Below are 14,121 nucleotides of genomic sequence, written 5' to 3'. Positions count from 1 at the left end.
GACACTTTTGGGGGACAAGTGACATTACTACAATACTCAGTGCTATAAAATATGCACTGTTACTGTATGAATGACACTGGCAGGGAAGGGGTTAATACCAGAGGCGATCAAAGGGTTAAATGTATGTCTAGGGGGTGTTTTCTAGCTGTGAGGGGGGATGGGCTTATGGAATCATGACAGGGACCTGTGTTCCTAAATAGGAGGAACACAGGAGCCCTGTGCTAATTGCTGACAGAACAACGGTTTGTCATGTTTATAACGACAGGCCGCTGTTCTGTCTCCCTGAGAAGTGATCGCGGGTGCCCAGCAGCAATTGCGGCCCCTGACGCAGCAGATCAACTTTCCCTCTCTTGAATCGCTGCGTGCGCTCCTGAGGAGCTACGTTTGGGTACTGCGATTCACGCAGCCGAGCCACCTTGCCACAGTATATCTGCAGTGGGTAGAATATGCTCCCAGTGTTGCTAATATTTTTTATGAACTAATGGGAGGAAGAACAAATATGTAGTAAAATCCGACCAAGCCTGAAGTTTTACAGGCAATATATAGACAATATCGACCTTTTATGGGAAGGCACAAAGGAAACATTACAGGATTTCTTCACAGAAATCAATCATTATAAGTAGAATATTTCATTCACCAGTCATTAAAGCATTAATTATCTTGATCTGGAGATCTTTAAACAAATGGCAGCCTGCATACTAAAACATTTTTTTTAAAACAAACAAATAGGAATGGCTGTATACCAACAACACGTTGCCACCTTCCTAAGTGGATAGAAAGCATACCAAAAGGAAAACTAATGAGGCCACGTAGAAATTGCCATTCCACAAAAGATTATGATGAACAAGCAGATATATTGGTAAAAAGATTTCAAGAGAAAGTATACCAGAAGTATGAACTAGAGTCTTCAAGAGACAAATGAAGAATATGAATACAAAAGTACTACTGGTGGACAACAAAAGGAGAAAAAACTGTACTGATAATCCAGAGGTAACATGTATTACAAGTTTAAAAAAAGACAATACAGGGTATTAGAAGATATTATAAAAAACACACTGTCCCATTGTAAAAAGGGATAGGATTGTATCAAAAATATTACCCAGCTAACCCAAGTTCATATATAAAAAATCCCCAATGCTTAGGAACTGTCTAGTACATAACATAATAGATCCACCTAGAAAAAAACAGTTTATTTACTAACTTAAAAGGACTTTTTCAGATGCCAGAGGTGCTTACCTTGTAGGGTCAGTCAGTGTCAACCCAAAAAGAAAGAGAAATTATCGGTCTACTGTGACTAACAGGGATATCATATTAAATAATTCATCACATGTTCCAGCACACAAGTCAACTACATTATAGAGTGCCCATGCCAGCTCCAATATGTAGGCAGAACCACTAGGACAGTGTTTCTCAACTCCGGTCCTCAGGGCACACAAAGAGGCCAGATTTTAAGTATTACCTTGGGGAGATGCAGACTAGAATACTGAAATCACTGAGCAGCAAATTAGATCACCTGTGATGTATTTCAGTTTTCTTGCAAACCTGGCCTGTTAGTGTGCCCTGAGGACCGGAGTTGAGAAACACTGCACTAGGAAGCTTTCAACTAGAAATGGGGAACACATCAATATTAAAAAAGAGTTACAAAAACATCTGTCAAGGCATTTCAGAGAGGTCCACCTCTGGGATCCCAAAGGATTGTTTTTTTTTTATGGGATTGACAAAGTTAGGGAACAATAACATGAGAATTAAAGTATCCCATAACAAAACAAAGTGGATCTATGAATTGGAATCTTTAAATCCACTGGGGCTTAACATAGACCTTAATTGCTTCATCTCTAATTTTTAACAATATTTTTTTTTTATTTCAGTATATTTTATTGAGTGTTTTCAGAAAAAAAATGTAAAGTTTGCAAACATTCATATAGGACATTTTTCATTTCCGAATAATGGGATATTAAGAACATAGCTGCAAGGTTAAACATAGACATTGCTAACTATAAAGAATAAATTGAATCAAAAAATAAGAAGAACATTGAGCACGGGGAGCTTGGTAACAGACTGATGTAGATGTCAGCTATACCTCCATAACACCCGAGCACCCCTGTTGGGAGCTAACTGTGATCGGGTGGGAGCAAAGCCAGCCATCTCTCTCTATTATTTTTGTTTTTATTTTTATTTCTTATACCCCCCCCCCCCTCCAAAGAATTTTCTTGGATGTATATAAGTTGCACTCTTAAAGATGAGATTTACACATATATCCTTGATTATCACCCGCTAATATAAGCAAACCATACCATCCTTCAAAAACATCAGATAATGTCAGGGGGTGATTGAGGCAGACATGTGAACCTCAGTAAGAGAAACAGATAAGTAAAGAATGTATAACCCCAACCCTACTTAGAGCAGGACTAAATATAGCACTTGTGAATCAAGAAAAAGTCATGGGTTGGTTAAAGCAAAGTGTATCCCTCCAGAGTGGAGGGGGTGGGGTGATGGGAAAGGAGAGCGGAGGAGGGAGAGGAAAGGTTGGAAAGGGAGAGAGAGCGAGAGAAAAAAGGGGGTGGGGATAGTGAGGGTGGTATTGTTTTGGCGGTCAGTATTTTGGCTTCATAGCCTTAAGAGGGTTAAAATAAGAGTTTTTTGGGGGTGAGTATCCTAAGGTTCAATGTCGATCTGTAATGTAGAGAAATGTTGAGAAGATCCATAAATAGGGAAAGGGGAATTAAGGGAAGTCATCTAATACCGTTTCCTTGTACAGTTTGAATTCTCTTGTCCCTTGTTCCCTTCTAATCCCCCGGGTCATACTCTTATCAACTTTTAGAGTTTTAGTCTTAACAATTTTTAACCACCTTTTTTGGTCGTAGTCAAATTAGTCAGGAGTTTCCATTTAAGGAGGAACACTAGGCCTTAACTGAGATATATATTTTTTTACATTTTTTTTTTTTTAACAGAATTGGTTACAGTACTGTACACAAGGGTGAGACATTAAATCTTCCATGTAAACCGGACACATGGTTCAAATGTGCAAAGCTAATACATAGTAATCTATTTTTATTATTTTAAATTTCCTTTCAATTCACTTAGCCCCCGCTCACACCAATGCCACTTGTCATATGATTTGACAGTTCCAAGTCGCACCCCATTGCCAGCAATGGAACTGTTTATATCACCACGACTCATGTCGCAGGGATTATGAAAAAGGTTCCTGCACTACTTTTTATTGATTTCATTGCGACTTACATGAAAATGCAAATTAAATGAAATCGCAAGCCGCAATGAAATCAGCAGTGCAAATCGCACTGATTTGTGGCTTTGAAAAGATATTAAAGGCTTGTTGTTTTTTTTAAATAACATATCATACTTACCTGCTTTGTGCAATTGGTTTTTGTGCAGCCTGGATTCTCCTCTTCTCGGGTCCCCCGCCGGTGCTCCTGATCCCTCCCTGCTGCTGAGTGTCTCCCAGAGCAAGCTTACACTGGGGGCACCCAAGCAGGCTCACTTCCAAGCCGTCGCATACTCTGCTCTTCTTTCACACACAGAGCCTCAGCTCCGCCCTGTCCCCTCTCTCTCCTCATTGGTTCACTGGCTGTGACTGACAGCTGTAGGAGTCAATGGCTCCTGCTGTTGCCTCAGCCAAAGAGGAGTGAGAATCCCCAGAGAGCTGAGGTTCTTGTGCACATCATTGGATCGCCATGGGGCTTAGGTAAATATTGGGGGGGGGGGGGGGCTGCAACATTTTTGAATTTTTCTATTTTTATTTTTATTATTTAATACATCTACATGAATCTGCGGGCACTCCTGACAGCAAAATTATGGCTATGTTCCACTTATTATACATTCGACCAAAAGGTACATGTATTTTTAACATGAATTAGTGTTGTTGTTTAGGCTGGTATCCATTGGAGACCAGGTAATGGTTAATCACATATTAAGAATGGCCACCAGTTGTTTGTGTACATGTTGCCTGGTTACTGAAGGGTATATATTGAGATGGGTGAAGCAAGATGGCGCTGCTCCTAATGACATCACACATCAATGGAACATATAGGGCAAAGCCACTTGCGTTGTTAAGTAACTTCTGATTTTGAAATTTTGGAGTGCAAGGCAGTGGTTTATCTTAAAGCTAAATTTGTTGTAAGTGCATTTTTAACATTTTATTGAATGCATTATGTGGTATAACACTATAGAGACTTGCCTTTGTCCATTCATTCCACATGGTCCCAGTATGTGGTGAACAAATAGAACATCGTAAAGGGAAGCAAAGAGCAGTCCTCATCTGCTGCCAGGAACTAGAGGAGTTATTTTTACACAGCACCATTTGACCCAACAAGAGGTCACATATTCAGGTGAGTGAGGTTCTGGAGGGGTAACACAAGTAGAAGCATCACTATGTCTGCTTGGAAAAAGCACGTTTATAATGCATTTATTAAAGATCACAGTTTGAGACTGTTTACAGGGTCTGTTACATGCCGTTTACTGTGGATTAATTTTCACTTTTAAGAACATCACCAACCAAATGAAATTTGTTTTTTATTTATCTATGTTGTTGAGGGGAGGGATTTGTAGTTCACTTTATATATATATATATATATATATATATATATTTTTTTTTTATGAGTAATAATATATTTATTGCCAACACCTTTACTATTGGGGCAGGTGTATTATAGCATCTAGAAATATAGGATTTTACACAATAATCACTCATCTTGCTACATAGCAATTATCTTGTATTACCGTCAAAGAGGAAGGTGTTTTGTAGTCCACTATATTGGATTTATAGGACTATTGGGCTATTTACCAAACACCAGTTTGGTAATAGAGTACTGTCACACTGTCCTATCAGTGGGGTAACATTTCAGTGTCACATCACCATAAAATCACTTTAATATCAGATGTATTGTAGTTCACTTTAGATTTATTACATTTTGTTAGATAACATTATAGTGCTATACCATCAGCTTGGTAACATTGCAACGCCACACCACTATCCATCTATTTCGTTTTTACTCTACTTTTTGGTAGATTATTGGGTGACGGCTGCTGCTACATATCCATCCGATTCTATAGCGCAGAACAGTTTTCAACATTGCCTTTGTCCCAGCCAGTGGCACCAATAATTCGATGGAATGAATAACTCCACTCCCTTTCAATAACAATTCTACATTGTCAGTGTGTGTTGGAACTGTTGGGGAGATCTGACAATTCTGTGTGGGGAGACATGCAGTTTTTTTTTTATATTAATTTTTAATTCATTTGAATTTTTTAATTTTTAATTTTGGCAACAGTACATCTCTTGTGATAGTGCTCAGCTTCTCATGTCTTTTGTTTAAAAAAAATCAATATTATCCCCACAAATGACCAGAATTGAAATAAAAGATTTGCCCCCTCTTGACTAGGCAATAGAGAAGGATTTGTGAAACTGTTTACGAATTAAACCAAGGCAGATTTGTTTCTCCCTATTTACAAGCATATTCAATAAGGCGCTACAAAAGGAAGCAATAATATGAAATTTCAAGCATCCCAATCAGATTACAATTTACTGTAGTCGTGTAATTAAAATATAATTTTGGATTTGTTGCTATGGGTTACTGGGCAATTTTCATAATCATCACTCTAATTCAATTTGATCATCAAACATCCAATTTGCACATATGTGAACTCAGCCTTATCACAGACTATATAAAGTAGCCTTCATTTTCCATTTCCTTAACCAAATGAGGATTTTCAAAGTAAGAGATACGTCCTACGTAACTTCAACAATGTTTAGATAACAGATATCTCTTACATCCAGCTCCTCTCTTCCTGCCGCCACTTCCCTGCTGCTATTACTGGAAATTATCAGCTGTCAAAATGACAGCCAGAAATTGCTTTGTATTACAGAGCAAGTGCGGTTGTCAAAATGCAGTCGCTCCTGATAGTCTTTCAAGTGTAATTAAAAAAATACAATGAATCGATGTATTGTTTCTCCATGAGTAAGCTCCGGTGGGCAGAGTGAAACGCGTTAGTTTGTGGCCTGGTGCAGTCCAGGCTGAGACTGTCATTCACTATCACACATACCTACCATTACCTGGAGCATAGACAAGCTCCCTTTCTGGCCAGCACTCACAATGGTGGGCATAGGACTGCATTCCCATACAGTCGAGTGGCTCACACACACACATCTTGTTTCATTGAATTTAATATTTCATTGATATTTAGATAAAAGGTGTGACCTTTGATCTACATACGATTCCAGTTACAGAAACCTTACACGTTACATTTGTTAAAAATAAAAATGTACAGGGTTTTTTCTTTGATACGAAAACTAACAAATTTTGAATTAGAACAATCGCCCTCCATAGCTCTACTGAATGATACTCCAGGCCAGGCACTGCGACACTCTAAATGGCTAATTTGTTTTATATTACAGGCGGCTAAGATTACTATTGCCGGAGCGTGGAAATCCCCCTCTGTGTCTGTATCTCGCTTGAAACAGAAGATATCCTAGATAATGTTACATGAAAAAATAGCTAGTATTATAAATGATAAACAAACGTTTTTTAAGGTAACCTGGGAACGGTGGACATTATATGTCAGATTGCCCCATCATCCACACTGAGCTGAATGCAGGATAACATCGCTCATAACTCACTTCTCTTCTCAACTCACCCTTTCTTAACTTTGCTATATTGCACTCCTATCCCCCTATAGGGCTGTGATTTTTCTTTTCTTTTTGTTTTTCTTACATGCCAGATCAGCAGATGAGGGGTGCACTTACTGTCACATGGTTAAAAGTCTTCTCTGCCTTTTCCTACGCATTTCTCTTTTTTCTTCCAACTTCTAAGGAATCCTGGTTTGCAATTGTCACAGAATTTGGGGTTCTAGATAAGCAAATCTGATGAATTGTTAGTCGAGGGGCGTGCCTAATCCCCCCCCCCCCGCCGAGGGGACGTTGGTGAGCTCCACATGTGCAATTTGGAAATCTGAGCGTGACAGGAGGTTCTGTCGACCCTGCTCTGATGCAGTATTGCTCCGGGGGGGGGGGGGGGGTGCAGACGGCTTTCCGGTTGCAGATGCAAAATTGATGCTAACTTCTATTTGAATCATGTGGGAAAACTCATATATACTACTGTAAGAGACCCAGTACTGTCATGTACTCACCCCTCTTATTTGTATGTACTGAACACTGGCAAAATCTGTTTATGTTTTTATATCTAAAAATTCAATTAAAAAAATTTAAAGTTAAATATACAATTTTATTTTTCCCATTTAACCCATTAATAATGTTTAGTTAACCCTAATAAACTCAAACAAACTAGTTACTCTAATTCTCCTATTTTTGCACACAATAAACAAAAAACATTCTAGAATAAAATTGTATATACGGTATATATATTTTTTCTAATTACTTGTTTAAAAACCTAACAATGGTCAAAAGAGAAAATATTTTTTTCAATTTTTAATGTCTAGGCCTAATATGTATTTATTATGTCAAGTAATTAAAAATGTACTGCCAAATAAACAGACCTATAGAGAAGTATATACATGTATATACAGTATATATACATGTAAGCAGTTAACAACATTTTAGGTGTTCCTGTTATGTAATTATTTTCAAGAAATCAGTTGCCATTTATTACTTTCACTGTGTTTAACTAATCCTCATCGGATAGGGGGACAGGAGATCCATATCAATAAATTTCCCTTTATTTCCTTTTTCAACCACAATGCCGTTAGATCGTGGTTGAAAAAGGAAATAAAGGGAAAATGCAAAAGTGAAAAAAACCCAACAGAAGGAATAAAGTACTGTATATCGAAAATCCAATAACAACAAAATAATATATTGAATCTTGCATGTTCTTAGACGTAGTGGAGGCATTATTCTTTTTTAAGGGCTCTGCGTTCCTGTGCGATGCACATGTGATCTGGGTGCAGTGGGATTTCAGCCTGTTCATTTGAATAGGCTAAAATTGAGCCAGATCACAGCAAATTTAGTGCATGCACTTTTTTTACAAGATGCAGAGCAACCGGATCACATGATTCTTCTTTAAAAAGTCATCTGGTACAGGCAAATGCACTGCATTTGCGACCTGCGTTTGGGGTGTCGTTATCATTGCATTGACGCCTGTTGCAGATCGCAAGTGCAGTCCGTTTTGAACGGGGTGTGGTGTGAACTACATTTTCTGAAAGTACATAAAATACCTGTTTTTCCTGTCAGAAATCCAATATTCCTGTAACATCCTATTTACTGAAATGAAAGCTCAAACTATGTTATCTTGGCTATCTTTTGTGAACAGCAAAACATCAGCCCTCATTGTAATAAAGGTGATAGGGATTGGTGGAGGGGGGGGGGGGGGTTGTAGTAGACAGAGCAAATTTCTTTCCTGCCATCACGGATTGCAGGGAAAGAAATTATTTACTTGATACCCCATCAACACAGTTAGTGTTGACAGCAGATCGATCAATCAACTTGGGTACATTCAACCTGTCCATACATGGTTCGAATCCGGGCCAGTTCCTGCTGAATTGACCAAGATTTGTCTATGGCTAGCTTAAGGTTCCTCCACAAAAACAGTACAGTGAGTGAGCATTGTCACCCCAGGACAGTATGTTATTGGCAAAATAATAGGCTGCAATTACATTTTTTTTGCTTGTTTTGTATTTAGGTAGGCTTAAAGTTATATTAAACTCAAAAACATATTACAATTTACCAATCCTTAAGACCAGGTTCACATATGTGCGACAGCGGCTCCCAGTATGGGGTCTGGTGCCGTGCTTTCCTGTTCACCGGTTCAGGTGCTAATCAGGTACGAATTGTTGCCTGAAGTCGCACCTGAACCAGACCCAAACACACACAGGACCCTTTTGGAATGCGGGCTGCGACCACCCCCGACCTGTGTGAACTGGCTCCATTGACAGTCAGTCACACTCGGGTGTCATGTGAATTGGATGCGGAGAGAAAGCCATGGGGATTTCAAATCCCCAGACCGGTAAAGCAGCTTTTCTGACAGTGGGGTATTGCGGCAATCAGGTACAGTGGGACCAGGGGGGGTGGGGAGGGGGTCCAGTATATGGCTCAACCTGCTGGAGGGTAGGGGGAGAGAGCTGCTGGAGGGTAGGGGGGGAGAGCTGCTGGAGGCTGAGGGGAGAGAGCTTCTGGAGGCTGGGAGGAGAGAGCTGCTGGAGGCTGTGGGAAGAGAGAGCCACTGGACGCTGTGGGGAGAGAGCCACTGGCGGCTGGGGGGAGAGAGACACTGAAAGGTTAGGGGGAAAGAGCCACTGGAGGCTGGGAGGAGAGAGCCACTGGAGGCTGGGGGGGAGAGAGCCACTGGAGGCTGGGGGGAGAGAGCTGCTTGAGGCTGTGGGGAGAGAGCCGCTGAAAGCTGTAAGGAGAGAGTCGCTGGAGGCTGTAAGGAGAGAGCCACTTGAGTTTCGGGGGAGAGAGCCTCTGGAGATTGGTGGGATAGACCTGCTGGAGGCTGGGTGGAGAGAGCCGCTGGAGACTGTGGGGAGAGAGCCACTGGAGGCAGAGGGAAAAGAGCTGCTGGAGGTTTGGAGGAGAGAGCTGCTGGAGTTTGGGGGAGAGAGAATGTCAGGAATGCACTAGGCATTCCTATATGGCTCTGCAGAGGCGCACTGGAGTGCGCAGGCGCGAACTCTCTTCTGCCCGTTTAGTGGCAAACAGGCAGTTGGTGCTCAAATGGCCTATTTAAGGGTAGCAGGTACACTCATTCTTTGCTGTCTTGTCTGCAGCTTCTCCTATACTTCTGATCCTGAAACCTGCTGTATCCTGATTGACCATTGATTGACCTCCCGGCTTGTCTCTTACTTCGCTTGTCTACTGCCCGCTCTGACCTCGGCTTGTCCTGTGACCACCATCCTGCCTTACCCTTGTCTGTTACACCATCGGTACTGGACTTGCTCAACCCCTAGTGGGGCGACCTTGAGGACTACGACCTGGTGCTATTCACGCAGTGAAGTCCATCCTCCCCATCTGAGGCTCTGGTGAAAACAGGTTGGCACTTAGATTCTGCACCTCAGGCTCACCTGTGTCTTCCACCAAGGTGACTCATCTGTGTCCCTTCCTCTGGATCCCATGAGGCCACCCTCTGCATGTCAGGCTTGCCACCAGCTCCCCGACAGAGCTGCTGGAGGCGGTGGGGAGAGAGCTGCTGAATGCTGGGGGGAAAGAGCCGCTGGAGGCTGGGGGGAGAGAGCTGCTGGAGGCTGGGGTAGAGAGCTGCTGGAGGCTGGGGGAAGAGAGCCGCTGGAGGCTGGGGGGAGAGAGCTGCTGGAGGCTGAGGTAGAGAGCTGCTGGAGGCTGTGGTAGAGAGCTGCTTGAGGCTGGAGGCTGGGGGGAAAAAAAGCCATGGGAGAGGCAGGAGGAGCTGCAGCTGCAGATGTCCACAGTGGGATGGGAGCCAGGGATGGTGGAACCAGTCAAGCAGGGGGATTTCCCTGCTCCTGTGTGAACTCAGGTTCAAAATCACTATGAAAAACCTTTGTTCATGCAAGAGCAGTGGGGAAACAGTATGCAATTCGGACAGGAATCGCACCACATTCCTGTTCAAATTGCGTACAATTCTTTGCAGTGCGATCTGCAATTCATTTAGTATAGGCACAAATCACACTGCAAAGTTTCGGTACACAGTATCGGTGAGTACTTGACTTAAAGTATTGGTACTCGTACTCGCCCATAAAAAAGGGTATCGGTGCATTCCTACTCTGGATGGAGAAGCAACATGGACACCTTTAAACAGCAACATTGTCATAGGTGTGCGCAGCCTATTGCATTAGGGTGTGCACCTCAAAGCTCAAACACATACAGTATGTGTGTGACATATTTACCGGCCTTTTCCCCACTCTCCATCCTGAAACAATGGGGGGAGGGGGGAGCAAGGGGGACTCAGGCAGCAGAACGAAGAGAAATAGGGACAGGAGCGGTGGCATATATTGATACCGATCCCCTGTATTTTCCTCCTGTGGCAGCTAAATGTCGGAGAAAAGGAAAGGAGGAGAAGCCTACTTTCAGCTGCTGCAAGAGGAAAATATAGATCGGGTTCCACTAAATTCCACCCCGCCACCCCTCTTGTCCAGGTTCTGGGGGTCAGCAAGGAAGGATCTTGGTTTACCTGTCACCTGTCCGTGACAGGATTAGGGTGGGCCCAGGCACACCTGGCACACCCCTTGCGCAGGCCTATGAACATTGGTAATCTGAGGAGAGTTGGATCCACTAGGAAATTAACCACTTCTAGACCGGAAGGATTTACCCCCTAATGACCAGGCAATTTTTGCTATGCGGCACTGCGTTACTTTTACTGAAAATTGTGTGGTCGTGCGATGCTGTACCCAAATAAAATTGATGTCCTTTTTATCCCATAAATAGAGCTTTCTTTTGGTGGTATTTGATCACCTGTTCGATTTTTATTTTTTGCGCTATTAACAAAAAAGAGACATTTCTGAAGAAAAAAAAACAATATTTTTTACTTTCTGCTATAAAACCTTCCCAAAAAAAAAAATCAAATTTTTTCATAATTTTAGGCTATTTTGTATTCTGCTACATATTTTTGGTAAAAAAAATCCCAATAAGTGTATATTGATTGGTTTGTGCAAAAGTTATCGCGTCTACAAACTAGGGGAAAGATTTATGTCATTTTTAATTTATTTATTGTTTACTAGTAATGGCGGCGATCAGCGGTTTTTAGCAGGACTGCGACATTGCGGCCCGGTCGGACACCTAACTGACATTTTTGACACTTTTGGGGGGACCAGTGACATTACTACAGTAATCAGTGCTAAAAATATGCTCTGTTATTGTACTAATGACACTGGCAGGGAAGGGGAAAACAGGGGCGATAAAAGGGTTAAATGTGCCCCTAGGGGGTGCTTTTTAACGGTGGGGGTGGGGGGTGGTGGTCTTGCTGCATGAACAATAAGAGGAGCACAGGATCCCTGTATTCATAACTGACAGAACAGAGGAGGTCTGCCCTGTTTACAACGGCAGACCGCCATTCTGTCTCCACAGGGAGCGATCCTGGCTGCCCAGTGGCAATTGCAGTCGCTGGCCCTGCTGATCAGCTTCCCCTGTGGCGAATGGGCATGTGCGCCCCCAATAGAAGTCCCACGAAGCGAGGTACAGGTACGTCGTTTCGTGGGACAGAGCCGACCTGCCGCAGTAAAACTACGACGGCTGGTCGGCAAGCGGTTAACCACTTGCCGACTGCCTAACATAGATCTACGTCGGCAGTCAGCCCCTCACAGGCAAAGCGACGTAGGTCTACATCGCTAGCCTGTGAGGGTCTAGGGAGAGAGCGCGCGCCGCCGGAGGCGCGCTCCCGCGCGTTCACGCACCCCCCCCGCGCGTGTGACCGGCGAACCCGATGTCCGCCGGTCACTATGCGATCGTCGGGGGAGAGGGAGAAAGTCAGGCGGCTTGTGTAAACAAGCTGCCTGTCATTCTCCCCTGTGTATGAAGGATGATCATATGGTTCTACTATGTAGAACCGTTGATCACTGTTCATACATCTGAAGCCACAGCCAATCACAGTAGAAAGCACGCCCCTAGGGACACACATAGCCCCTCCCTTTCAAAAAAAGTTAACCCCTTCACTGCCAGTGTATTTTTACAGTAACAGTGCATATTTATAGCACTGATTACTGTAGTAATGTCACTGGTACCCCCAAAAGTGTCAAAAATGTCAGTCAAGGGTCCGATCTGTCCGCCGCAATGTCGCAGTACCGCAAAAAAAATCGCAGATCGCCGCCATTACGCGTTAAAAAAAAAAACAACAAAAATGACAAAAATCTTTCCCTTTGTTAGTAAACGCGATAACTTTTGCGCAAACCAATCAAAATACGCTTTTTGCGATTTTTTTTACCAAACATAGGTAGCATAAAACAAATTGGCCGAAAATGTTAAAAAATTTTGATTTTTACATTTTTTTTAGGGGGAATTTCATATAAAAAAATGTGAAAAATATTGCTATTTTTGCAAAATTTACGCTCTTTTTTTGTTTTTAGTGCATGATCAAAAAATTGCACAGGTGATCAAATACCACCAAAAGAAAGCTCTATTTGTGGGGAAAAAAGGACGCCAAATTCGTTTAGATACAGCGTCGCACGACCGCACAATTGTCCGTTAAAGTCACGCAGTGCCGAATTGCAAAATACCCCCTGGTCAGGAAGGGGGTAAAATCTTCCGAGGCTTAAGTGGTTAAGATTGACCAAAACTCAAGCTAACGCTTTTTTAGCAGTTACAGTGACAGTTTTTTATTTTTGAGATAAAGGTTTTACATAAATTTAAAGCTGACCATTGTGAGTGGTAAATGGTTTGTCTCAAACCTCCAACTGTCACAATATTGTCTGGACAGTTTGGTCTATTGAAGGAAGTTTTAATAGAAAGGTATATATTGAATGCAGCAAGCTATTAATGATAGTAAGAAAAATAATTACCAGCTTGTTTGTCCTCTGTCTTGCTTTGGGAGATGGAGCAGTCATGCAGATCAGCGGAAACAATGAAGATTTCACAGAGGACTGATCCTCCTAGCACCACCAGTTCCCTCCTCCCCTCCTTTGCATGCATTCCCATATATCTGTAGACAGATCACACATCTTCTGAAATATTCTGTATTTAACTTCCTGCTATGTCTACATCAGTTCAGAAGGAAACATTCTTACATTCTTTAATAAAATAAAGCTAAGGGAAAATTTATAGAATGTATGCTGACAACATGACGTCACTAAGTCTTTCCCCACTGATAATCTGCATTTAGCTTTTATTTATGTGAGCAAAGTCTATCTGTTCTACTCTTAGAACACCTACATGAATCCCCGTGCTGCTACAAATAATCTCAATATTTAACCACTTTAAGACCGGAGGATTTAGCTGCTCAAAGACCAGGCCCTATTTTGTGATTCGGCACTGCGTGACTTTAACGGACAATTGCGCGGTCGTGCGATGCTGTACACAAACAACGTCATTTTTCCCCACAAATAGAGCTTTCTTTTGGTGGTATTTGATCACCTGTGCGATTTTTTTTTTGCGCTATAAACAAAAAAAGAGCAAAAATTTTGAAAAAATAACAATATTTTTCACATTCTTTTATATGAAATTCTCAAAAAAAAAAATGTAAAAATCAA

General features: G+C 42.1%; 1 protein-coding gene across 1 annotated transcript in view; it reads right to left on the bottom strand.

Annotated features, from left to right (window-relative positions):
- LOC309555716 (E3 ubiquitin-protein ligase RNF31-like) overlaps positions 1 to 13,526 on the bottom strand; it is a 118,267-nt gene extending 104,741 nt beyond the window's left edge. The window contains exon 1 of the mRNA XM_082257775.1: positions 13,435 to 13,526. Within this exon, the coding sequence (XP_082113901.1) occupies positions 13,435 to 13,479 (45 nt within the window). The 5' untranslated portion in view covers positions 13,480 to 13,526. The remainder of the gene's footprint in view (positions 1 to 13,434) is intronic.
- Between the last annotated feature and the right edge of the window lie 595 nt (positions 13,527 to 14,121).

This window comes from Pelophylax lessonae (assembly GCF_965119305.1).
Source record: "Pelophylax lessonae genome assembly, chromosome: 5".
Classification (NCBI taxonomy): Eukaryota; Metazoa; Chordata; class Amphibia; order Anura; family Ranidae; genus Pelophylax; species Pelophylax lessonae.
The sequence above is the reverse complement of the archived record's forward strand: the minus strand, read 5'-3'. Positions and strand labels throughout refer to the sequence as shown.